Source organism: Melanotaenia boesemani, chromosome 4 (genome assembly GCF_017639745.1).
Source record: "Melanotaenia boesemani isolate fMelBoe1 chromosome 4, fMelBoe1.pri, whole genome shotgun sequence".
Lineage (NCBI taxonomy): Eukaryota > Metazoa > Chordata > Actinopteri > Atheriniformes > Melanotaeniidae > Melanotaenia > Melanotaenia boesemani.
In genome coordinates this window covers 13745925-13773803 of record NC_055685.1, presented here as the reverse complement: position 1 = coordinate 13773803, position 27879 = coordinate 13745925, and the positions used below count along the sequence as shown (strand labels likewise).

The following is a 27879-nucleotide window of genomic DNA, read 5'->3' as shown; positions in this document are numbered from 1 at the left end:
CTGCTGCTGGATCATTCACACACTTCTGTGCTCATGTAAGGAGTTTGTTTGGTTTTTCACTTCTCCATTTATCTGACATGTTACCAACTTTAGGCTTTAGGGGATGAGATGATGGGAGTAAACGTCAGGGTAACACATTGTTAACAAATCTGCAGATGTCTTTTTTTATGAATTAGCATTGTGTCCCAAAGAACGTGACTCTTTTCTGTAGTAGCGTGAGGGATATCTTCTTGGCACACTTTGAACTTTGAACCCTGCACGGCAGTGTGGTGGCTAGCACCGTGGCCTCACAGCAAGCAGGTTACTGGTTCGAGCCTTGGCTGGGGAGGGGGTTGAACCAGTCCAGATACTCCTGCTTCCTCTCAACATTGAAAGACATGCATGTAAGACATGGATGTTCTATATTTATGCAAGCATGAGTGCGAGTGGCTGTTTGTCTTTGTGTTAGCCATGTGATGGACTATTTTGTCTGAGACAAAAGGGGTTCCAAACTGGTAATGGTGAGGTGTACCTATCTACTAATGTGGCTGATGAAAATGTCTGTTATTACGTTTTCTGGTGGTGGATTATTTTATAGAAATTATTTTAGTGTTGGCCAGATTATGACCATCACTTTAATTTGTGTGGCAGAAATATTCTCATTATTGTTTTTCTGGCACAAAGCATAAAGGGCAATTATTTATTTATTTATTTATTTTGCATATATAAGCATGAGTACTGTAGAGGTACATTGAGTTAATGTGGCCCTTCATTGATCAAAAAAGATCAGATGCATATTCTAATAATACAATGTCTGTATTCCTGAAAAAGTCACAAAAACTTTATACTTAAACAACACATAATAACTGAAGGTAAGCATCGATCTGCTCAGTTCTACTTAGTGTTCTGTCAGTTATTCAGTTTTTCTTCTTGATATGTTTATATTTTTTTATTTGATTTCTAAGTTCATCTTATATACTTAATTTACATAATTTAAATGTATTTATTATTTCCGTCCCTTTGTACAATTTTACAATTTCAGAACTGAACAATCAATTTTGCTTAGTTTTTATCTGCCACTTGTGCATCCACATACAGTACATAAATCATTTTTCTTATTATTATTTCATTGTTTGCTAGCTCAGAACACAGCCCTGCAGTGTTTTGGGCATGAAGGTGTGTGTTATTGAGATGGGTTTGGGTGAAGAGAGGGCTCTGAAGTACTGTTTTTTGTTTTATTTGTTTATTTATTTATTTGCTTTTACACTTGTGTGCTAGACTCAGTTACGTATTAAAAGTGCTACACAAATAAAGACTGATAGATGCATTAACATAGCGGGAGTCGCAGCTCCAGTTCTGTAAATACACTAGTAGCCCTCTGAAGGAATTCAGGAAAAAATCTCTGAAACAAGCTGTGAATTTTTGATCAAGGCTCAAGCAGGTCACTGAGAAGAGGCAATAAGACGATTAGAGAGGACAACTTAAATTATATAAAATCAAGTTTTTATCAAATCAAAGGACAATACAAATGGTGTTATGACACCGTCTTGCACAAACTGTTAATAATGAGTTTTTTCTACAAGTCTATAAAGAAACTCCAGATTAAATAAATAAATAAAACAGTTCGGTTGCTGGCGCACAAATTTGGCGCAGTTCATCAACTTAACTGCGTCTCTTCCGTAGTTATGAAACTTTCCAGCGCAGGTTTTATAACAGGCCCGTTCTGACCAATCACGGTACAGGATTGCTGTTCACGTGACCAAGATTTCCTTTATGTAACAAACTGGTATCTGTTGGAAAGCTAGTCGCTAAATTGTAAAGGACCGCGGCAGCTATCGAAATGTCTAATCACGCTGACAGAAGAAAACCCAGATCCACATAGCATTTTGCAAATGTATTGATGATATAATGTCGCTGCAACCACAAGTAGTGGATGCCTTGGAGGAGAGAAGCGCCTTCTTCATTGGCGCGGACAATGTCTCTGAAGAGGAGGACCATCAAGAACTTATTCTTCAGAAAGGCAATGCTCTGGCATCCGAAGACTGCCTAAAAGAAGCCATTGATTGGTTTTCAGCGGCCATACGGTATGGCCCTGTGCGACCCGAGCAGTTAAGCACTTTTGTGGATTGTATTCTTCGAAACTTCAAGAGGAAAACGCCTGGCCCGGATTCATCCACAGGCCAGAACTCGGACGCAGAAGAGGGCTCTGGGGACGCAGTGTTGGACTGTCCCAACTGTCATAGCTTTTTAGGGGAACCTGTGACCATAGCCTGTGGACACTCGTATTGTAAAAGATGTTTACATCGGCGGCTGCTCTCCAAATGTAAGCTGTGCAGTGAACCGGTCGGCAGTAAGGAGAAAGTGAATGTAACTCTGTGTGGACTTTTAGAAAAATGGTTTCCTGAGGAGCTGAAAACGTCAAAAAAATTAAGTGAAGCGGACATGATGTGTAGAAGAAAACGCTACAAAGAAGCTGTGTCACTAGCTACCGATGTTATCCGGTCAGGTGAGTGCCGCTATCACAACATTAGCACTCATGTTTTCGGGATAGGTGTGTCTTCTTGGTTTTAACATGAAGGAGCGAGAGCTTACTGCGTGATAATAGGTGTAAAATAGGAGTGTGTGGTGTTGTAATAGACCCTGTATTCAGTGGGCCCTGGGAGGGATAAGTTCAGTGAGTTCTACTGACCAATATTCTGAAAACAGTTACGATGTCACCATGTGTTGTGCTGGTGCCAGCCTCCTGACTGCCCCAAGTCTGGAGGGCCTTGCTTACGAAATCTAACGCACTGAGCATGCGCAGTAAGAGAAAGTTGCATAAGGCAGGTCGTGACACATACTGGGGCAGGTTTTGTAACTTATAAAAATGGGTGGGTGGGCATATTTATTTTGTAATTGTTCCGGCTGTTACGAACCACAGTTTCATAAATGTCCTACAGGGGAATGAACATACCGTTAGTGGGTCAAGTAAAGGGCCAGGGTCAAGCTGGTGGCCCATACAAGCTCTCAGGAGGGCTGCAGGTTATCTGTTGTAACACGGTACAGTGAAGGAAAAGAAACTAGGTCAATTCTGTCACATTGTTTTGTAATAATCATGTTAATAATTTGGGGTGGGAGGGTGCAGACAGCATGCATGCACACAATAACTGATAAGAACATCATATAATACTGCCAATAAATACTACAATTGAATAATTAGTTATAAATACTAATAACTAGATGGCTGTAACTTAAAATATAACGCTGCACTTCAGTTAAGGCACTAGGGACTGACAACTGCTGGTGAACGTGGAAAAAGCTCATGCTAGCACTAGCTGCAAGAGGAATATGTGCATATATTTTTGTTTCTTCAATATCACTGAACCTTTGGTAACCTCTGATTATGTAGGAAGGAGCAGCAATTTCCTGTTTTTATCCTGTTAATTTTTTTATTTTTTATTTTTTTACTGCAGGTACAATAACCAGATATCCTGACATAAGGTCTGGAATATTACTTTGGACTTTCAAGATTATAGATCACATTACATGCTGCACACCGTCTGTTATCTTCTGCCACCTAAATACGACTAGCAGGATGCATTTCATTAAAAAAATGGACTTGACCCTTTGTGTCACCAGAACTTCAGTGACCTTGAAAATAATTTGTCGAAGAAGTAATAAAAAATAATTATAATTTTGGTCAGTGAATTAACATTTTCCTTGAAGAATTAAGGATAAGTTTTTTCTGTTTTCTACTGAAAGGAGTAAAATTGACATTATTTAAAGATGTCACCTTGACATTTGGAAAGTCATTTCAACTTTTGTTATTGTTTTCTGATACGTTAGTGACCAAATGTTAAATCTGAGAAAGTAATTATCTTATGCAGAAATGAAAATGATTATGTAATAATAACTCATGTTATTGACCGTAATAGACCAAAGTGCTGCCTATAACCTAAGAGACAGGACAGGATCTGATATGTTGACCTTCTGATGACCAGAAGTTCTGCTGGTGCTGATTTGACCATACACAAGTTAACAAGCTTTACACTATGGTTCAGTGAAAGGTAATACATTAGTGGCATCATGTGCATTGCGGGGAAAAATAAATACAATTGAATTAATCTGTTAGTTTGCCGTTTTTTATTCTTATAACTTATACAGATGTTGTTTGTAGTTGCCGGTAGCTTTTTCATTGGATGCTTAATTGCTGTTTGTCTTACAAAATGTCAGCACCATTACAAAAAAAAAAAAAAAAAGAAAAAAGAAACACAACAAAGATTTCTCTTCAACTCTAGCCCTTCTTGCTCTTTATCCACATTAGTAATTTAGAGCAGAAATAAATCATCCACTGATCTCTCAGCTTATGTAACTTGTTATTCTTTAACTCTGTTTGCGGAGAGGTCTTTGACATAGTTAATATAAAAAATGGGGTTATAATGTGTTTATATAGTGTATGAGTTGCAGGACAAACTTTCTGGTGCATTTAAACAAAAAAAAAAAAGGGGGGGGGGGGGTCTTGTGTAACTAAACAGATCTTCAAGGTTTTTCTATTAAATGACCCTCAGTTTGTTGACGTGTAATGATGAAAGCATTTGTTATGTCACGGAAGATATCGACCAAGAGTTGTATGACTGAATGTTCCCTCTAATCCGGGGCTACTCAATTCAGTCCTACAAGGGTCGCAGTCCTGCAGATTTTCAAAGTATCCCTCCTCCAACATACCTGAATCAATTTAATGAGTCATATTTAAGAACTTAATAGACTGTTAGATCCATTTAATTGAATTGAATTGAGTAGCCCCACACTAATCGACTGAGGAAAACAATTGAAGAAAAATAAAAACACTAATGAAGGTTTATCTTTTTCTTGCAGATCCACATATGGTGATGGCCCGGCTGTCTCGAGCAGAAGCGTACATGGCTCTCAAGCAGTACCGACTGGCTCTCGAGGACACAGAGTGTTGTTCCAGGTCCAGTTGTGCTACTGAGGTAGGTCACTCATTAATACAGCAGCAACTCATTTTTCTCTACAGTGATGATAAAGACAAAATAATTCATTAGAACAGTTTTTTGCTACTTTTAAATTAAATACTGTGTCTGAATTCAGTGTTCAAAATATGTTTTTGTGACTCAAGCTTGAGTTTGGTGCCAGACAAAGTGGAAAATGCTGGCATGGCTTCCACCACATTCTCTCGTACAGCTGCTTTTTATTTTCTGAAGTCTGGCGTGTGTTTATCTCTTACAGGAGTCTGTTCTGATATCTTTGTCTGCCAACCATAATTAAGAAAAGGATTATTTTAAGACTGTCACCTTCAAAGCTACAGTCAGGATGAAGTGCTTCATGAGTTGTGTCATTGGATTGTAGTTATAAGTTTATTGAGCTGTAAGTTGCAGGTCCACTTACGTATCCAAGGTTTAATTTAATTGGTTTGCGTCATCATAGAGCAAAATGGATTTTTGACTCTGCTATTGAGTTCACCGAGTGATGGTCTGAGGATAATTCTTTCACACTGACCCTGTTAGTTTGTTTAAAATGTGTATTTGTAACAAACCTCAGATATTTTTAGTGCTGTGTCTGCTGGGGTAGATATGTTACAAAAGAGTGTTGTGGCCACTGTCGGTTTTCTAGACCAAAGCTGAGAATGCAAAGATTAAGGTCAAAGTTACTAAAGAGTATTACATCACAAAAAGGGGACATCATGTTTGTGTTGTATTTATTGATGGTGTCATTTGTTTTTGCAGTTTGAACAAGCTCCACTTACAGTGATGTTTTTCCTACGAGATGTGCATTAACACTTAGCAATCCATAGTGTACCATGGTTTATGTCTGCATAGTATTAATGTGACTCAGCGTAAGAAAGATAACACAGAAGTAACCCTTCCTTCCTTCCTTCCTTCCTTCTTTCTTTCTTTCTTTCCTTCCTTCCTTTAGGCTCTGTTCAGGAAAGCTATGGTGCTGCATGAAATGGGTCAAGTGGACGAGTCTCTCCAAGTCTTCCTCCACTGCCTGACTGTTGATGAGGACTTCCCAGGTGCAAAAAGACAAGTGGAAAAGGTTAGAGAGCGAAGCTTAGGTCACATAGTGCTTATGTTTAGAGGCCACTGTGTACTCCAAGCCAATGTGGAGTAGTACTACTACTACTACTACAATGTAGTAGCGACTTACATCTGAGAGCAACACAAGCAAGAAATCAAACAGGAGGGACATCATAATTAAGTGGTAGTCAGACTGCTGTGACACAGGTGCTGTCTTGAAGTGCTAGGGGCAGTGCATTTTTTTTCCCAACAGTAGTCCTTTGTTTAATTATGAGATCACGATTACATCACACAATATCATCTTTGTCGTAAATGCATGCAGCTTATTCAGTCAGTACTCAGTGAGTTCTTATATTATGTCATTGCTACAAGGAGTTAAGTTACAAGAGTAACTCATTTCTCTGAATGGACAGCAGAGACCAGAAAGTATAGTTATTTGCATTATTTTTATGGCATGCAGTTGTTATGTAACACTGACTTTGTGGTCATTATTATGATCATGTTTAAGGTTTATAAACTAATTAAGTATTTTACCAGAATTTTGAAGATACGTTGCTTTTGTTATACACCTTAAAGATTTTTTTTTGTGTAAAACTACATTTTAGTAAGATTAAAATTATTTACATTGTTCTGTACAGAGATTATTCATGCTCCACCACACTGGGGGTCTCTTTATGAGTTCTGGATGTATTCAGAATAACACACAACTGACAGCATTTTGCTGAGGTTTCCAAGCATGATTTATTGACTGAAGATGCTGTCTAGTACCAAGGTTACTGGCAAGGATGAAGCATCTGTTTTCCTTAAGATCTGTTGCAACAAACTTTGTAAACCTGGAACATGGGATTTTGAGAGCAGGTCCAAAAAAAAAAACAAAAACAAAACACACCTGTCACTGGCTCATTGTTTTATTCAAAAGGAAGAGAAGATGTCAGGATTTGGCTGATGATGAGGGGAGTCATTGTGTTTTAAGAATTATTCAAGTGTGTCTGATCCATAAAGCTAAAATGTTTTCAAGGGAAATTTTTATAACATAGCCTATGATCACAATCCATTGCTTAGTTATCTTTTTGTTTCAATGGCATGGTTGACTTAATTCAGATTTAATTGAGTTCCCAAACATCAGCTACTATGAACACATAAGAAAGCTCTCTTTCTAGAGTTTATATACAAAACTGTACAATAAGTGGTGTTAGAACGCTTCTTACAAAAAAGATTATTTGTTTGTTAAACCTAAAGGCAGTCGACTACTTACTAGTTACCGTACTAATCGTTGGTCAGATTTTAAAACCCACCCATTTTTGACTGGTGCTGTAAATGTTCCAAAATTTGTTTCTACCTCTCTGTGATCATCTGTGTTGGTATTGCATAAGTCTTCAGTGGGTCAGGTCTTGTGACTCTCTGTAATGACATTAGTACCACCTAATATGACAGAACACAGACAGTATTGAAGTTATATAAGTGACACACATTTGAGGCATGCATTTTTAAGAAAAACACATTTTTTTATATTGGCAGAGGTACAGTATGTGATGAGTGCTGTTTGTTTGTTTGTCTACATTTTGTGTTCAAACTATCTGTTGCTACATAGCTCATATAAATAAAAAAAAAAAACTTTGTACAATCATCTCTATATGTACCAATATTCAGGTTCTCACTTGGTAGGCCATTAAAGATAGAAAGGCTGGTAGCTGTAAATAATGTATTCCTCCAAGTTCAAGAGCCATATTTTAAACTACACATGAGCAAAGTAGCTGTAACAACCCATGAGTGGACATATAATCTCAACACAGATACCTCAGTGCTAAAGTAACATGGCAAAGTAATGCAACTGACGGCCTCTCCTTATCGTCACTTCTCAGTGACATCAAGGCATCTAATTAATGCAGAGCATATAGTTGTGTATTTTTTTTAAAATATGAGTAAAAGAAATTAAAAATGACTTGTTCATGGCACTAAATTCTCCTAAGCACGGCATCACCATCAGCTCCATTAATGAGTTGAACATGAAGACGTGACTGCTTAAAGGAAAAAAATGCAAGTTGTAGAGATCACCCATATGAAGAAAGTTCTTTCTTTCTGCATGTGATAAATTCAGTTTAATAATACTTCATTAATCCCTAAAGCAACATTTTATCATTACAATGCAAGAATAAATAGATAAATAATAAGGGGATCAGTTATTATAAAGAGTTATTCTGTAGGGCTGTCGTTGTTTAAAAAGAAGCCTGTATCTGGAGGCCAGTAAATACAGAACCAGTCAAAAGTTTGGACACATTTTACCATTAAATCTAATAGAAAAATGTGTCCAAACTTTTATTTGACATTTTTTTGTTATTATATTATAAATGTTGAGCTCAAATCTGACAGATTCCTGCTATACCCAATAAACCTTTGTGGAAAGTGTGTTACTTAGTTTAAAAGGAGAATTTCCTTGGGTGACACTAAATTCAGCTTTATTTTAACCCCAATGACAAACTGATGCTTTTTACAGATCTTGTGCGACCTGCTCTCACCTGGTGATGAGAACGTAAAGGTTGGCCTGAGGGAAACCACACAAAACACCCTGCCTCACTTACGCAGTAAAACCCTGGTGGCAGATACCCAGGCTGAAGAACAGAGCCTGGTTCAGAGACAACACAATCAGGTCCGTGCCACCTCTGCGCACAGTGTGGACAACCTGGAGGTACCAGCATAAAGAACAATGACATTAAAGTTAATAGATAGGTTGATTCAGTGTAGTTGTTTCTCTGCAGAAAAGAAATGACTGTTATCTTCTGTCGTTGTGCAGAAATGCTGGGAAAGTCTGGAACGCCCTGGTCTGACCCGTGCACAGTCACTACGAATGCACACTTCCAGCAGCATTGAAGAGGGGCTGAAGAGAGTTAGTTCTGCGCCCCAACTGGGTGACCAGGACAAGGGAAGTCTGCTGAAGAGAAAGCTGTCGGTGTCAGACATAGAACCCTGCTTTGTGGACAGTGGAAATAGCAAACATAAAAAAGGTTGGTTTGCTAAATAATTTCTTGGAATATTTTCTGCTCTTTCTGTCATTTTCCTGCAGAAAGAGTTGGAGTATATGTAAATGATGAATGACTGAATGCTATTTTCTCCTTATTGACTGTAGGTGTGGCAAAAAGCTTAAAACAATGGACTGCCAAAGCAAAAACCTACAGAAGTGTTCCTGTGAATCTGTTGGATCCCAGTGACCTAGAGTGTTCCCTCTGCATGAGGTAAGGACAAACTACAATGCCACATGATACATTTACTACCAGCTCACACTAGAACCTGTGCATTTGATTAAACAGCTAGCTGATTATTACCTCTTACTAACTGATAACAGGTTGTTTTATGAGCCTGTGACGACACCATGCGGTCACACCTTCTGTAAAAACTGTTTGGAACGCTGCTTGGACCACACGCCCTGTTGTCCCCTCTGTAAAGAGAGCCTGAAAGAGGTGAGAAAGGCATCAATCTATCTTATATCTAGATATTAGTTTTATTACTTACCTAACATTGTACTCACTGTCTCCAGTATCTAGCATGCAGGAAGTACATGGTGACATCCGTCTTGGACATGTTAATCAAAAAGTACTTGAGTCGGGAGTATGCTGAAAGAACTAAAACTCATCTGGAGGAGACCAGAGAGCTTTCTGAGTAAGAAGCCTTTCCATTCCTTCATATTTCAAATGTCACATTGACATTCACAGAGAATTTTTAAGGTCTAAACTATGTCTCTCTTTGATTCCCTCTTTGTAGCCTGACAAAGAATGTGCCTATCTTTGTGTGTACCATGGCTTACCCCACTGTGCCTTGCCCCCTGCATGTCTTCGAGCCACGTTATCGCCTCATGATTCGCCGCTGCATGGACACAGGCACGCGGCAGTTTGGGATGTGTATTAGTGATCCTCAGAAAGGGTGAGCATGCTAGCCTGCAGCTGCTCAGCTTTTTAGAGGACTTCATGCAATGTTATGAAGCATTTCCTTACAGTCTTCATGAATTTTCAGCTTAGTTCATTAAGTGTTATTTGATCTGCTTTATATCTACTTCAGAATTAGCTATTGTATTTATTCCTGCAGGTTTGCAGATTATGGCTGTATGCTGATCATCAGGAGTGTCCATTTCCTCCCTGACGGACGTTCAGTAGTGGATACTATCGGAGGAAAACGGTTCCGGGTCTTAGCTAGAGGAATGAAGGATGGTTACAGTACTGCAGACATTGAGCACTTGGAGGACAGCAGGGTAAGAGCTACTTTGACCATTTAACCCATTCACACCTGAGGTGCCCTGATACCTGCAATGTGCAAATGTTGCATCACATCATAACAGGATGTTACTTAATAGGTGTGTTAATTTTAAAGACCTGTCATACAAGTTACTGAGGTGAAATTTTACATGAAGCTTACATCATTATCTGCCTTTTTCTGGGGGACTTATGCAATTGTTTAGTGAAGTTAATCATTAAATTTGACCCTTAAAAACATAAATGGTGACTTAACTGAGTGATTTTTGTCTGCTAGGTGGAGGGCAGAGATGAACTAAAAAAGTTGCAAGAGCTACACGATGCAGTATATGAACAGGCCCAAGATTGGTTCCAGAACCTCAAGATCCGCTTCCACAACCAGATCCTGCAGCACTTTGGACCAATGCCAGAACGAGAAGCTGATATCCAGGTACAGGCACGTTGTATATGTGTTGCTACAAACCAACAAGTCCTCAAGATCTACTGTCCTGCAACTTTTAGATGCAACCCTTCCCCAACTCACCTGAATCTAATGAATGTCTCGTTACCAGGCATTTGCATGTGGATGAGGGAATTGAGGCATTTCATTTAGGCATATTGGAGAAGGGCTGCATCTAAAAGCTACAGGATAGTAGATCTCAAGGACTGGCCTTGGACACCCCTGCTATTAACATACCTGTACAGATTTGCTTCCCAGATCAAATAATAGGAAACTTTTTCCATAAATATGTCAACTAATGATAAGTGTACCTGCTATCATTTTTAGGCAGCATCACAGTTACTGATTGCATGTTTTATTTGGCTTGTCAGTCTAGACAAAAATAGCTTTTTACTAATAAATTGCTCATCTGGCTCGCTGCCTCATTAACGATGCTTGAGCATGTGAGGTTAGGAGCCATGTTTGTGTTGGGGTACTTTATACCATATGATGCAATACGATAGGATACCATATACTTTAATGTCCCCGTAGTGTATTTTGTCTTAGGCTTGATGGTTTGCTCTCTAATGCCTTCAAAGTACAACAACACAGTATCAGATAGTTATACATTTTACATTGTCCCACCTCCGATACCAATTGCACAACCCCAGGCCTGTTACACACACACACACACAGACACACACACCGTACACATATTATACACACCCTAAAATACATAAATTAATGCATGTCACAAAAAATACATAAATAAAATCATTAAAAATAAATAAAAATCATAAAACAAATGAGTCCATTCAACATTCTCTTTGTCCTCAGGCAATAATATTTAAAAGTCTGATTGAAATGAGCTCAAATAAGCTTTTATAACAGTTCAGTTTACAGCGGGGGACTCTGTCACCTGCCACTCTGTATCATCTGTACCATCATATTGTTGAATTATGTTGTTTTTATTACTGTCCTCATCGGAGCAGACAATTTGCTTAAAAACAACTTCCAGGTTTGTAAAGCTTTCATTACTTGGACCCAAGCTAAACATTTACGCTAAATTCTTGGACTTAAGTTGAATCATCTCATGATGCATTTTCTTGTGGGAATATCCACACTGACGAGGATTCACCTGCGTAAGAGGTCTTAATAACAGAATGTAGTTGTTGAGTGCTTCAGCTTCCACACCAGCTCAGTTTGCAGCGCTCAAAGGGATTACATCCCTGTTCTTAGGACAGCCACTGCAGTCTATTGACAATGTGGGCTAAAGAGCTTAAAGAGTACTTCATGCCTAATCTCCAACCAACCGTGTTGCGTCACAACAGTGTCATGCAAAGAATCCCCAGGTCTACTTGTGCCAATACATTCAAACAACAATGTGGGGACTGTGAGTTTTGGTGGTCTTATGTAATTTCCTTACATGTTTGTCACAGGGTAGCTTATAAATTCTTTGAAGCCTGACTAAGGCTCTTGTCTTGAAGAAAATTGTATCACAGATGAAGTAAATTTCACTCCCAATCCTTATTAAGCACATTGGAGCATTGCATTGCCATGCATTCCTTGTGCAGATTACTGTAAACCATCATTTAACTCATTCCAGTGTGCTCCATCCAGTTATCCACCAGGTAAAGGGAAGTGTCTGAGTATGAAACACAAGGGGAAGCAGAGACCCAGAAGCAGCTGGAGGCCTGGAAAAAATGCTCAGTGTGCAGCTAATTCAAATCTGGAGAAGAGTTCATTTAAAAAAAATCTATATTTGTGTGTTTTCTTTCAGCAGATTAGTTTGAAACATTCATGGAAGATTGGATTTCATTACAGCTCTGACAAATCAAAGCAAAATAGGGTGGATGGGAGAACAGCAGAGCCTCTGTAATATGATCAAGAATAACAACGCTAAAAACTAAACTGCTGTTGCGCAAGAGCTGTGAAGTTATTGATTATTGGTTCACCTAGTATTGCTTTAATCAGCCTTGAAAGTCTTGAAAACTGATACATAATGCCTTCTTCGGTGAAGGAAAAATAAATATTGTACAACCCAGAATTTTTTTATATTTGATATTTCTCAAAATGAAACTTTAGATTTTTTTTAGCTGTATGAAACACTATCACATATAATTTTAATGGAGATCATTTTTTTGTTTCTTCTTTTCTTCAGGCAACTCCAAATGGTCCAGCTTGCTGCTGGTGGCTGCTGGCTGTTCTGCCCATTGACCCTCTGTACCAGCTCTCTGTCCTCTCTATGACCAGCCTCAAAGACCGTCTGGTGAAGATCCAGCACATCCTCACATATCTGCAGAGCATCCCCAACAACTAAAGCTTCCCCCACAACAAACAACTTTCTGGGCTTTGAAGTGATGTTTAAGAAACCGTAAATCATTATCTTCTGTCTCTACTACCAGCTGAATGCGTCATTTTTCCTCTTACAATCTGCAACAACAAGCAGTGTGGCCACACCACCTCAGGGACACCTTCGTAGACACATTTTTTGTGGGTGAGAAAAATAATTTACAAAAACAAGAAAGAAAAGAGATGATTAAAAATATTCTTATCTGCTTCCTTAATGATTGCAGAAAAAAGACGGATGAAAAGTACGTATTGCACTGTTGATACTAATGAAGACAGAAATGCTTCTAACAATCAACTGTGCAAGTTTGTACATGTGGAACTGAGGTGAAGACAGCCTAATGCAGGTTTTATATTTATATAATCTGGTTAAACGAGTAAAAGGATGATTTCTTTTCTTTGTATGTTTAAGAGAGTGGAGTTATTCCACGAAACAAAATCCTAAATGCTGAAAGTCCAAAAATTGATAACACCTTCTAAAACACTCTAAAGATGCACCAAGATTTCATCCATTCTAGTTTAGAGGAAACCATCATGAGGGGATTTGTGCGAAACCTAAGTGCAACTAAAAAGCTGGTGTAGATGTAACCAATCACTGAAAGTATTACTCTTGTCATAAGATTCCCACTCTTTTCTGTCACACTTAACACGCACAACTTCCACTGCTGCCTCTGCACAGAGGCAGAGAACTTTCATGTTTATAGAACGAAATGTTCTGTGTTTCTTCCTGTATTTTTAAGATGCAACTTTTCCGTTTCTTCCAAAGCTCACGTGACGAGTGTGGCCCTGAAATCATTTAGATTTTTTTACGTCACGTTTTCCACTTTTTAACACTTCTCCTTTGACGGCCCCGGGGTTAGCCTTGTCGTTCCTGGTTGGCTTACAGTTAACCTTGATAGAGGAGTCCCATCTTCCAAATGTTTTCTTTGTCGCAGATGCTAAAATTCTTCGGCAGCAGGAAAGATTTAGCAGTGAAAATATTACCCGTGCATTCAGCCCAGTTCTCCTATCACAAGTGTCTGATTTATCTTCCCATTAAACTTAATTTATAAAGAAAAAGATATATTTGTACATAGATTTTTGTTTGAAGAAATACAAAGGGGGTTTTGCAATATTATAATTCATCAAAACCAGAAATGAAACAATGATATGTACATCACAGGGTTTGGGTGTTGTTCCTCATGTAAAGCTGCTCTGTCTGCTTGGAGGAGAGAGGAGGGTACCTCCAGTGCTTCAGTCTGGGGACTGCATTTGCCTTACACCATTTTGCATTGTGATTTCAATAACAATGCGATGGCTTGGTTACCATTCCCTTTTTTTTTTTTTTGCCATAGCATGAATGTTTGTGGTTTTGTTCTTTTGTATTTTTTTTCTTCTCAGTTAATCTGAGTTACTATGTGTTCACAGTATATGTAAAAGATCTAGAAAAATAGCATAAAAAGGCTGTTAAATGTAAACTATTTGTACAAAGGCTTTTTGGACAACTCTTGTTTTATTTTTGCTCAGATGATTTAAGTTATCGGTTTTCAATAATAAATGCACTTTTTTCAACAGTAGCCTCAGTGTTTTCTTCACAAATTTAATTGAAAATAAATAAATAAACTGAGCAGTTTATTTATATCTCTTCCCAGAACATTGATCATCTTCATTCCAAAACAACAACAATAAAGTAAAAAAAAAAAAGTGTTTTGCATGTGTATAAGGCTTTCACTTCACTGTTATAGCATTATTTACATAAATTGACCCACTTGAAAGCATTTAAATATACATAGAAAACTAGACTTACTATTATAAGCATATATATATATATATATATATGTGTGTATATATATATATATACACACACATATATATGCATGTATATGTGTGTGCATGTATAAAAAATAATACAATTCCAAGTTGACACGTGGAGAGGGAAATAAAATATTTTTTACATTTCTGAGCCACAGGGTGGCAACCATGCAGTATTTTTGTTACATTTAGGCAAGTTGTTTCATAACTCACCTTTTACCCACTACCCTTACCCAACCTCAACTTTTGATAGAAAAATATAAAGAGATTTCTGTGACACGGTTATTTTACAGCCTGTTAAAAAAATTATATATATATATATATATATATGTGTGTGTGTGTGTATAAACAAGCTGCAGAAACAGGACTGCAACAGAAGGACGCAGACTGGCTGTGAGTTCATGGCACACGGCTCCTCTGTCCAGTTTCAGCTTTTGTCGGAGGTCATCGAGCAGAGAGCATCATAACAAACTCTGCAGGGGAGACAAGAGACAGAGGACCCACTGAGAAAGTTTAATAACACTCAGACATCACAAAAGAACAGCATGCTGCCACATTCTTCTCTGCCCACTTGAAGTCATAACTAACACTACTTATGGTGACAATTCTTCACTTGTCACCAAGTGCAGCGCTGATCGAGTGATGTGTCAAAGCAGGACAAAAGAAAAACTAGACAAGGAATTAAACTTAGGTCATTTAAAAGATTAAATTATTTAACAAATTTCTTATTGAAGGTTCATTTGTCTGTGAAGACAACTTTTGATATTTCCTGGAAGGGAAACATGCGAACAGACAGATTTCATGGGTGGGAGTTTATTGATTGGCGGGTATTAAAACTGAATTCCACATGATTTTTTAAATTGTGTGAGCAGCTCTCTGAGTCATCCCAATACTTAAGGGCAAGCTGTTCAATACGCTCCTAATTGACAATAATGAGAAGCACCAGCTTATTGATGGTTTCTGAGATTGATGTGCCTTTTCATATGTTCTCAATAATTGTAATTGATTGGGCTGCTTAGGCAAGATCAGATTATAATGCATGATGCGTCGATGTTGCCAGCACATGTGCACAATGACGTGCATGTGTTTGACTGTGTGCCGTTGTGTTGTTTATTTGAAAGAGAGTGCTTGGTAATGTATTTTCTGCAAAGTCCTTGAGGTGTCCAGCAGTGTCTCTTCTTTGTGGGTAGCGTGTGACAGATCTCCAGGCATGTACAGAGTTTAATGCACTTCTGATCTGGCCTTTTCAACCAACCCACTTTGACTTGACAATGTCTCCTTTCCTATTTTGTTTCCTACCTCATTCCTTACAAATCTTCTCTCTCTGCCTGCTTTAGCCACAACTTTTTCCTGCTAGGTACACCTTGTCCTTCCTTTAATTCATTTTTTTCTATCAGAGGTCCACAACCTCTGTTTTTTTTTTTTTTTTTTTTGCCAGTATCACATCATTGACTGTGCACTTTCTACGCACCAAATACTGTGTTCTTTTGAAAAGACACCAGATAGCATTTAATACTATATATTATTCATTATAAAGATATTAATTATATATTAAAACAGACAGAAGATAACTCCTGCCAGCAGCCATCACCCTCTGGATTAAGGCCCTGTCCTGTAATTAACTATTATTATTGTTTTGTTGAAAAAGAAAAGTAGAGAAAAACTTGCAACAGCATTGCAATTTCTCTTCATATTAACAAAATATTTTTTTATTTAATGTAATTTAATTATAATTATAACTAATTAAACCCCAGTTAATTTGCCAGGAGTTCTCTCAAGTGTCATCTGTTTGGTCTTACAACCATGGAGGCATTTGTTACTTGTAACTTGTGATGTTTCAAAGTTTTGTGAATTCAGTGGGGTTTCCAACATATTGACATACAATTGACTGGAAAAAGTATCATATTTTCCACTTGCTTTAAAATTGAAGAAAACCCGATTACACAAATGCATCACAAATATATTTAATAATTTATTTACTGAGGAAATAAATCAATTGTTCCCTCTGAGTTGAAAAATGATGCGAACCTCACAGTTAACCCTGAAAGTTAATCCGAGGGTGAAATTAAACTGAGTCCTTTTCAATCTCTCAGTCCAAGTCCCATTTAATTTCTGTGGAAGTGTATCATCAGAAAATTTAATGAAAAGAGTTGTTCATTCTAATCAGGCCAGAAAAGTCTACAAAACAGTCTAAAGGGCTTTGAATCAGTAAATGAAGAATCTTCCCTTTTTGGACATAAATGTAAATCTAAATCATCATGAGGATGCAGTATGTCTGATATCAACCTATTTTTATTTTATTTTATTTTATTTTATTTTATTTTATTTTATTTATGATATCCCAAATAATAATCCAGCTATCTTTGCTGGTCACAATGTTCTATAGCACTTTTAGTTGGTTAGATTTTTATTTGATTTGCTTGGTTTGAGGACTGAAAACTGGCAGAGCTGCAGAAAACATCTTCTGCTCTACAAAAAAACATTGCTGTAAAGATTAAGTGAAATAACACAGAAAACCATTAGAAAAATATTTAGAAGATAAATAATATCAAAATGGAAGATTTAAGTTTAAAGGAGAACAGTACAGAAAACACTCCATCCCAACACTGGAACCTCATCTCCTCCCTCTGTGAAACATGGTGGTGGGAGTATCAGGGTTTGGGCCTGTTTAACTCAAGCCTGGAAATCTGGTCATCAAATGTGAAACAAAAACAGTCTGGACATCTTTCTGAGGGCTAAATGTAAAAGGAAAGTGGGTTATAGAGTAAGACAATGACTCTAGGCACACAATTAGTTTTAATGCGTAGTTAGAGAAGATTAGAGTTGATGAGCCTCATTCACCCAAATCATCATATGAATCCTCTTGAATTTGTTATACTTGAGAAATTATTTACCAAAATTCTCCATCAAATTCACCAAAGTGTTGTAAGCCCCAAAATTATTTCTAACTTTCCTCTTAGATTGGTGAATACTACTTTCTCTGCAAATTAAGCTTTGCATACGTAAACACCCAAAATATCCATAAAAGGACATGAGAATGCATGGTAGACACAGACAGGTGAGACGGAGACAAGGACAAATAACAAACAGGATGTCAAAAGAATTAATGGAAATGAGTGAAAATAATTAGGATGCACCCTAAAAACCTGATTGTTTCCTAATTTCTAAAGTGATACACTTGGTTGTAAATAATGACGCAGTGCGGTTCGATTCATATAAAACCAGCTTTATGTACAAACGGGCAATTAATTACTTCCAAACGTGGACAGTAGCTTTAGTCATCCAATGAGCATGTCAGGATGCACTTTCTCATGGTGTGGATACGGAGGAAAGGTGTGGTGCGCTGATGGCAAGTGTTACATTTGATGAAATAAAACCTCTTGGTGAGTCTGAAGGTTGGTCAGTGCTGATATTACCAAAGGAGCCAGGGCATAAACTCCATCTCCTAATAAAACAAATCATTATGATAAAAAGACAACAATGTAGTTCATTTGATTTATTAAAGACCACATTCAACAGGTGGATCTGGGAGTTGTAGGTGACATGGACATTGATTTAGTAATATTGTTTGTGGTTGAGGGGGCAGATCTGATTAGGGTATGGATACATGTGTGCAGTGTATTGCACCAGTGGTGTCAGGAGGGCCAGTGACCTGCTCTTGAATTAATGAAATAAGTGAAAAATAGTTTCCCCCTGAAGGAAATTATAAGTTTGAACATGATCTGCATATTTTGCCTTTGTTCTAACAAACTGTTTTGTAAATGGTCAAAAATTAGTTTAAAAATCAAACAAAAAAACATCACTATAGTTTTACTGTTGTATTTTAATGAACTTAACATTAGAAGAAAACACAGACACTAATTTCTTTTATTTGTAATGTGGTGATCACAGCAAGGGTTAACAACATTTTTGTAAATATAAAATACTGGACTGAGTACATCTATAATATTTATTGGGTTATCTATGTCTTTTAGTCATATTTATGACTGAAATGTGACTAATGGTTGGTTTAACAGGGTGTTTAAAGCAAGTATTTTGCTGCTGGAATAATAACTGCAGCATCAGTTGGTCTGAGATCATCACAGATTATTTTAAATTGACAAAAAAAAAATAAGCATCACATGAATCTTTAAGTCTAGCTGGTTTATTTTGCTCTTAAAAACAACTATGTGTACATTTTGAAAAGGGCTTCATCTATGCTCGTTAAATTCTTGTCATGCATCCTCGCTTCCACTAACAGTTTTACAGGTGTTTAATCCCTCCCACCTCTTTTCTCCAACAGGGTTTTAAATTCCTGACAAAAATGTGGCTGAACCAAATATTCTTTCCATCCACTCACCATCAAAGTCAATGCTGCCATCTTTGTTGAGGTCAATATCGCCGAGGATTTCCTCCAGCTCGCCTTTTTTCAGCTTTTCTCCAAGGAGGGTTTTCGTGCCCTCCTTTAACTCTTCCAATGTGATCTTTCCATCACCGTCACAGTCAAACTGCCATGTGGCGGGTTGGTGGAGGGAATGAAGGTGGGGACACAATCATGCAGTGAGCAAGGAGACAAATAAGTAGATCACAGATGAGGAGAATTAAAGGTGACAATGAGCAGAGAAAAAAAAAGAAAATAACAGAACAATTTTTATGGGACAAAAAGAAAAGCGGAGAAATGTAATTGCAGTACAATGCAGACAATAACGGGGAGACGAGGAGAAATAAAACTGTTTGCCACAAAAGTAAAAATTGAGTTACAGAAAAGCAATATAAGCTCCTTGTGAGTGTGAAAACAGCTTGCGTCAGCAGATGGTTTATTGCTGACTCATGATGTGTTATGTGAAAAAGACTGCTGTAGTGATTTGATGAAATTATTTAAAATAAATTCTCCGTTGACCAAATAGCAGACGTTGCTTTGAAGCTGCAGATGTTTCTGTTCAGAAGCAGCTGAATCATTCAAACACCACAACAACAACAAAAAAAACAAAAAACAAAAAAAAAACACCACAACACGTGAACCGCTGGCTTTTACCTGCTGTTATGATGCTGAATGTGGGAAGAAGGTGCAGCTGCAGATCACCATATAAGCAATATGTTTGTAAGTTGTGTGTAATGTTTTCAGTTGCTGTCATTGAGAACATACAGGATTAACGGGATGCAGACAGGCTCAAAACTACTGCACAAACACAGCACATTCAATTTTTGTCTCAGGCAACTGTATGTTTACCAGATTATATTTGTTGCGTCTGCAAGTCCCTGGCAGAGTTCTGGTTGGATCTTTAAACACGCCTCTTACCAGAACTGATGGAGCTTAATGACATTTTTGATTTCCTGACAGAGACTTTACTTTTAATCACAATCCGCATGTGTTTGAAACCATGACTTTGGGAAGAACATTAGAAAATCTTAATGTTTGTCCAGTTTTATCCACTCAAGAGCAAGGTTTGATGAGCTTTTGGGGTGTTATTATTTCCACTGAACAGTTTTTGATGCAGCTGCTGATGCTGCTGTCACTAAAGTTAACAGTTGGCACTTGTTATCATGGTCGAATGCTTTATATGATAAAAATTGTGGACATTTTGTGAAAACAATACAATATTTGTTGCATGTGACCATAAAACCTTTATAAGTATTTTTCTTTGCGCATGGGGCCATTTGCAAACTTTATTTAAACTTAAATGTGTTGGTTTCGTAGCAGGAGTTTCTTTCTTGGGGAGCATCATTTCAGTCAATTGTAATACAAAAATCCCTTGTAGACAGTGATTATGATGTTTTCTTTTTAGTTAATAACAGGGCTACCTTGGTGATGCCTGGATTGTTTCTGAATATCATAATAAATTTCCTCTCTGTCAAAAGTAACTGGTTGGACCTGCCAGACGTTGGCAAACTGGCTCCACCTCCCAATAACTGTATATTGTTATGAATTTTTAACAGAAAACCCTGGAGTCGGCAGTCGTAGAGAAATAGTTCTTAGTAAAATGTCTGTAAATTCACGATTCCCCTCTCTTATCTGCACTGACATCTTCAATGGCATTTCAATGTTTCGAAGTCTGCTCATGTACAAGCTCTATGTTACATAAATTTATTCATCCACGCTCTGGTGTCCTTCTGCAGCATTCCAAATACTTGTAACCACACACTCTGAGCATGGCAACTATTCAAACACCATAATCAATCTAAAACCAAACAAAAAAACAAAAAGAAAAAGTAGACAAGAAGTACCAGAAGAACTATATTTGCATTTGTTTTGAAGAGAGACTTTGCAGGAGAACCGTATGACTGCTTACATGCTCCTGCTGCAGTGCAGCTGACTGAAATGATGACTTTACATCACACACAGAGAGTAAAAACGTGAATCCAGCCTTTGACTTTCCCATTGGTCTGTGTGCTGATCAGTCCAAAATGTACCATCAAGTAAAACCTGAGGTTTACTTAAACTAGATCTTGTCAATCATCACCAATCAAGAGACCTATAACTTTTAATCTTTCATTGTTTAATAGGATAGTTTGACCAGTTGTATACCTCGTGATCTTTGAAAATCCCAATTACTCAAAACTTAGTTACATGCTGTACAAATATTTTGTCCTAGAAAAAGAATAGTTGTTGAAATCTCTCCCGGACTTATTTACACCCTTGGTACAATCTAAGCAAAAGTCCTGTTACACACTTGAAGATACACCCAGGAAACAGTCCAGACCACTTAATAGGCTCTAGCTGAGATTCCCTTACCTGTTTAAAGGCACAGCGGAGCTCCTTCAGACCGACCATATGAGCTGTTTCTGCAAGCATCCTTGGCCCCATTAACTCACAGAAATCATCAAAGTCTACATGTCCACCCCCTGCAGAAAAGCAGAGGACAGCATGCACAGGCTGAAATAGCAACATCTTTCCTTTCCTTTGGCCTCTGTTTTCTACATATGGTGGATATTGACACATAAAGTTAGATGTTCTAAAGATTTTTATATCCAGCAACAAAACTTGATGAATTGTTCAGATCTTTCACTGAAATCTTAGATTTTTTGGCAACAATTAAAAGGTAAATTTAGAGTCAAATTTGAAAAAAACAGGGTAACTCTGACTCATCACTCAGTCTCCTATTAGCTCTGTTTTGGTCTCCACCAACTCCTCCAAAAATTGCTGATTGTTCTTCCCCTTTAGTGCTGCAAAATGTGCACATCTTAATTAAAATTCTTTGAATGGGAATAGCCATCTGCACGTGGGAGAAAACATAAAGTACCCATCTAGCCTGACTTAATACCAAGCTTGCAGTATTCATTATAAATCACAGGCTATGCATGAATTCATCCATGTTCTCATTATGTTTCCTTCAAGCTAGTTGGAACCAGTTTTATTTTGTTTGATCCCCATGGTAATTATTAAAACAGGCTGATACTATGGGATGACTCATATTATTAGTTTGACAAAAGGCAGGCTTATTTAATAGTGTGTAGCCAAATAAGCTTGTTCTGTTTTCATTATCTGGGCCTTTGTAGAAATGAAAGACTACTTCAATAAAGCCACATGGTCATTTAATGGTTCAGAAATGTAATCAGGGCTTTGAGTCTTAGGACTGCTGAGAGAGAGTCAAACTACTGCAAACTGATGTGAACATAAAGCTATTTCAGTGGTACTGAATCATGTAAGTAATGGTGAAACTGTACTGGTAAGGCAGCTGCAGGATTCTCGAATTAAACGCCTCTTCTGGTAATTGACTCTCTGATTTTCAAGGTAACAAAGAATTTTCACACCAGCCTCAAGGTAGATTATAATTTTTGGCTCCCTGACTGTAACCTTGTGAAGCAGCGATCCCGGGGGACCCTGCACTGAACAACTCTGCTTTACAGAATGTGACTCATGATGCAATCACTACTTTTGTCAAAAGTCTTATACTGATGGTGTAATAGTTGTTGTGACAGACCTTTTTAATAGCTCCACAGGGGGTGTACCACAAAAAGCAGGCTTGACAGGTCAAATAAATCTTAAATGCAACTAATAATCACCTAAAGCCTGTTGCACTTAGCATTTTTTGTAATCTTTCTATCTCAGATACGGGGCTATTTTTTTTTCTCTTTTACTGTTCGAATTATTTCAACTTCATTTTTATGGCTGAAATATTGTATTTAGTTAGTTAGATAGGTGGCATCTTTGGAAATTCTGACAAAACCTAAAGTTTCTGCCACCTTGACCTGTATTTATGGTACAAAAGTTTACCTTATTTTCTTTTTTGCAATGATGCACATCAGATTTTTTTTAAATTAACGTAGCTAGTAGTCTCCCTACTCATGTTTTGCTGTTGTCATTGCAACCATATAATTAGGAGATCATTGAAACTAATTAGCTGGCAGAAAGGAGGCCAGCAGCACTCTGGTCCCAGTGGATCGCAACAGAAAAGTACACTCTCAGTACTCAATATGATGAAACTGCTTTGTTATATTGTGGATCCAAATTCCAGGATGTTGTTCATTGTCTGTGTAATTTTTCAGAGGCTGAAACTAAGTTTAATTTTTAAATGCAGAAAAACCCAGTCTTCAGACCTTTTCCTCTAAGGGCTGGGATATACTTGCTGTGAATGCAAGCGTTCACGTCAACACATTTGTGTATATATTTGCTGCAAATGACAGGAGCGCAACACGACAAAAACGCTCAATACTGGAGGTCACTGCAAGGGCAAAACAAAGCACTTAGACTATAAAATAGTGAAAAGGCCAATCTACTGGTCACATTGTATATCCTAAGCATCAACCCCCAAAACGCTTCCAATTTGTTGCCAACTGTTAAGCCACGAGTGTTTGTCACTGTGCACTGGGTAGAAAAAATCATATAGAGAGCGGTAGTAGTGGAAATGTCCGAGAGACGGTCTTCAGCATAACCATCAAGCCCTTTAGAGCAGTTTTGGGGTATGTTAGCAAGCAACATACATGTCGTGGGACCACATTCACATGAGTTGTAGATGTATGGAGTGGTACTGGATGCGATTGAGGTAAACAAATGAATATTAAGAGGATGCCTTTGTACACCCACATGCAATCAAGTACCAGTGGTTCTGGAGCCGTGCTGAAGCAGATGCAGACATTGTGCAGGTAGATCATACTAGTGTTCTGCAAAATACTGAACATAAATATAAGAACAACTAATTATACAGATATTTACTTGAAATAATATTAAAGAGTCAACTTAAAAATAAATAATCGATTATTAATCTGTCTCAATACCAATTTAGAGAAGTTCTTAGAGTGAAAATGTGTAACACAAACTGAAAGTTAAGTGAGTTTTGGTCTTTGTAAAATATTGGATTATACTTTTGACAGCAGCTGGCAAGCTGAGGCCTTTTTTTTTTAACACCAACATGAGAACATAAAACTTCTGCTGCAACTTACTCTTCAAGTCATGTATAAACAGTGTGTTTTAAAACAGTGCTGGACAGCAGACATGACAACAACATTTAAATAGGCTGAGGTGACATTTGCTGATAAACTTTGTGGCCTAGGTTTTTAATGGGCTACAGCTGACTACTACTACAGCTTTCCTGACAATAACGGTTCACTTTTCAATTGCCTGTGTGGCCACTTATGCTGCAGCCTGAAGCTGCTATCTGGTGATTAGTTCACCCTCCTGATGTGGCCAAGTGGAAACAAGTTCTCAGGTGAAGAACAAACGGCATTAATAATACATTAGACATTTAATTCTAATTATACAACAGCAGTGCTAAGTGTTTGACCTGATGAGAATTTGAATCTTGCAGGAATGAGCAACAATAAAATCTAAACAGACAAATGTCTCAATGTAGCTAAAAAATAAGCTGATCAAGCTGTGCTGTTCTATAGAGTAACAGGCATCAGATACCAGATGCTGGTTCATAGAAAATTAGATCTAACCCCCCCCCCCAGATTCTTTTCGTATAGCTCTCCTCAGAGTCTTTAGGAGGAAATGAAAAAATTCTAAAAAATAAATCTGGTGTGTAATTTAGGAGTTAGCCATGGTGTAATGACAAGACTGGGTACGAGAGAAGAAATTTACCTCTGAATCTGAGAAGTGAGGCCACAAAGCACTGCCTGAAACCTGCATCATTTGCTGTTCTGATTGAAAAAGGTTATCGTGTAGTACAGACAGTACAAAAGGTTATATAAGAGAATGAACCTCAGCTTTAATTGCCCCAGTTTGTAAGCTTTCACAACATAGACGACAGTCTTGGTGTTATTAGGTTGCAAGTATGGTAGAGGTGAATTTGGTTACATAACCTGCACAATACATTGATTTCTTGGGTGGATAAATGCAAATGAAGGAGTTTATTTTAAAAAATAAAAAAGAAGGAAAAAGAAAAAAAAATATCAAGCACACATTGAGGAATTTGTATGTTCTACTCTTGATGGTGTTGGCCTCAAAATTATTATTTTGCTGAATAATATTGTCTCGAAACATACCTAAAGAAGACATTGAATGTTATATTCTTCATCTTCTCTGTTGTTTTTCAGCTGGCGGACACTTCATTAACCCCTTAAAAATCCACGAATATAATTTTAATGTCACCATTTAACAAACATGTTTTCCTTAGTGTACTTGCTTTTGTAATGTTTTTATTTAAGTGTAGTTAAAAAAAATGCTTTTTTTTTTTTACAAAACTTTATTGAAACCATAAAAATACTTTTCTGAGCGCTGTTGCTCATTTGCCACCATCTTGTGCGCAATGAATTCTGGAAGAAAAGAAGCCTCAAATGAAAGATGCATCACCAGCAGCCTTTGTTTGAGGCCAAACGTAGTGCAGATTTGTAGGGTGGATTTTGGGGCTCATTCGAATTCTCTGAATTGGGACAGTGCTTGGTGCACCACGATGACATATGTAGCCGACAAATCCGTACTTTTTGTGCAGACCCTGAGTTGGGACGCAACCCATAAATTCTGAATTATGATATAGAACATGGTTAGATGATTTAGAACATATAGAAATACACTACATGCTGCATTTACTGACCATTGGACATCTGATGTTTGCCCAAGAGAAGCTCAGTTAAGAGTAAATATTTGTAGCATTGGCTCTTTATGAATTAATTTGAAAGCTGTGATTAATCTGATTAAAAATTTTAATAATTTGATAGCTCTAGTTTTAACAGCCCTAACAACTGATGTAAGTCATGCTTGGGAAAATGCACTTGAACATCTAACAATCTTTTAAAAATCATGCAGGCTGTCAGTACTCAGTAAGTGGTCTATCATCCAGTAGATTTCATCAGAACTTTAACACTCACACATGTGCATCTCCCAACAGGCTGCAGCTTTGAATCATTGCAGAGATTGTGTCCAAGAGTATCTTGTTCTCTATCATTTGGAAAATAGTCGACGATCTTCAATATTTTAAGTATAGTAGATAAATGTAATTATATCAATAACAGGGGATATCCATCATATTCAGTAGCTTAATTAGCCATTACAAACTACTGGTCACACCAGAGTAAGAGGCTGGCTGTAGCTGCATAAAACATTGAGAAAATTACCACACTTCCTATTCTTTATAAATAAAAAGTGAAAAAAAAAAAAAACCCTACTGTTCTGTCACTTGCATAATATAACTGGTACCATACACAAATGCATATTAAATATCATATTTTACTTATGTACAGTATCTTTTTATTGGAATATTATATAACTTGCCATCCATAGAAAGTCTTGTCTATCTACTGTGGGTTTATGTAACGTTTTGGCTGACACATTGTTTAGCTTTGGTAGGTGTAACACATTCTGGTCCTCCAGGCTTATGGCAAAATCCAGAGTTTATTTGTGATCGTGATTCACCTTTAACTCAAAAAGCTGACCACATTTGAGCATTCAGGAAGGAAGGCAAAGACAAACACACCATTAAGGCGAGATATTATGAATAAATCATTTCTGCAGTAGCTTATAGCCCATAGACTTAACAGGTATGAGCAGACTAGACACAGCCCTGGCTGTTGGTGGTCACAAAGGGTTGCTCACTGTCTTACATTTAATTTATCTTTTGATACTGTTACATGACCTCAATGACCAGAACAAGCTGAAGAAATAAAATAAAATAAAATAAAAAATACAGAAAAGAAAAGAAAAGAAAAGGAAAGAAAAGGAAAGAAAAATGAGCTGTCTTGGTTGGCTAAAACCATCTCTTGAGATGTTTGTATTGCTTCCATCAGGGCACAGATATATTCTGTCATGACGCAGATCAAATATAATAAAAAAAAAAAATCTTTATTCTGTCATCTATTGTATTACAATGTTTAAGTGCACTCAATATCTGGTTTGTGATGTCGTTCACTATTTTATAATATGTTTTAATGCTGGTTGCAAATCAAAATTACCCCCATGGCACAATAAACACATCTTGAATTGTGATTGCTCCATCTAGCCACACAAAGGTGGTAACCTGAACTAACTGCTTTTTTTTTCTCTGAACATAGGATTTAATTAGCAGAGCAACAATTGTTTTGCATTAGTTTAATTAGTCAGTGACACAACATATATTCTAAAATTAGTGAGCACATTGTGGTTTATATTGTTTTGTCATGACTTATTAGTTGCTTAATTTTGTGTTTTTTTGAGTTATGACAACAGCTCCAGTCCCTTGACTGAAGAACCGGCAGGTGCTCACAGGGCGGAGCTGACAAATTGGACCATACCACAAGCCAGTTTCAAGGGGATGGAATTGGATTTTACTTCACTAGTTTCAGTTAAGTTTTTGTCTTTCACCCCTCGTGTCTTTTTTGTGGGCATTTAAGTTTACCCATTTGTCTCATTTTATTAGGTGAGTTTTGTCTTGTTATGTTACCAGGTATTTCAGTAGAGTTTTGCTAATTTGACCTTTTTTATTGGCCCAACTTCTTGTTTATTTTGTATAAGTTGCATTTTGATTATTTTTGGGTTGAATAAAAAAGACCTTTTTGGACTTTAACCTGTGCCAGATTATCCGTCACTGCTTTGTCCATCACATGAATCTTGCACCATAATCCCACCTAGTCCCCGATGTAAACGGTTAATAAATCTACACACAAGAAGAGTCGGTGCAGCTGTGAAACCTGTTACATAGTTGTCAAAATAGGGGGACGTAATGTGAACATAATAATTTTTAAAAATAAAATT

At 37.4% G+C, this 27879-nt stretch overlaps 2 protein-coding genes across 7 annotated transcripts in view; one reads left to right on the top strand and one right to left on the bottom strand.

Moving 5' to 3' along the window:
* The first annotated feature begins 1752 nt into the window (after positions 1–1752).
* Positions 1753–14555, top strand: lonrf1l (LON peptidase N-terminal domain and ring finger 1, like). 3 transcript variants are annotated; one of them, XR_006009994.1, is made up of 13 exons: positions 1753–2485; positions 4834–4949; positions 5893–6015; positions 8491–8682; positions 8788–8998; positions 9121–9226; positions 9337–9451; positions 9529–9650; positions 9753–9911; positions 10074–10236; positions 10515–10667; positions 12817–13458; positions 13530–14555. XR_006009994.1 is itself a non-coding variant. In XM_041982709.1 (12 exons), the coding sequence occupies exons 1-12, from the start codon at positions 1888–1890 to the stop codon at positions 12973–12975; spliced, it is 2178 nt and encodes a 725-aa protein (XP_041838643.1). In that variant the 5' UTR covers positions 1753–1887; the 3' UTR covers positions 12976–14555. The 3 variants fall into 3 exon arrangements, 2 of the variants coding, with proteins under 2 accessions (XP_041838643.1, XP_041838642.1); XM_041982709.1 differs by having other exon boundaries at positions 8491–8643; positions 12817–14555; XM_041982708.1 differs by having other exon boundaries at positions 12817–14555.
* Positions 14556–15159: 604 nt separating this feature from the next.
* cabp4 (calcium binding protein 4) overlaps positions 15160–27879 on the bottom strand; it is a 32935-nt gene continuing 20215 nt past the window's right edge. For 3 of the 4 annotated variants that reach the window (XM_041984107.1, XM_041984108.1, XM_041984110.1), the window contains exons 7-9: positions 21508–21617; positions 19135–19282; positions 17230–18240 (exon numbers count right to left, since the gene is read on the bottom strand). In XM_041984107.1, the coding sequence (XP_041840041.1) occupies positions 18152–18240; positions 19135–19282; positions 21508–21617 (347 nt within the window). In that variant the 3' untranslated portion in view covers positions 17230–18151. Of the gene's footprint in view, positions 15269–17229; positions 18241–19134; positions 19283–21507; positions 21618–27879 lie in introns of those variants that run through there. The other variant, XM_041984111.1, reaches the window with a different exon arrangement.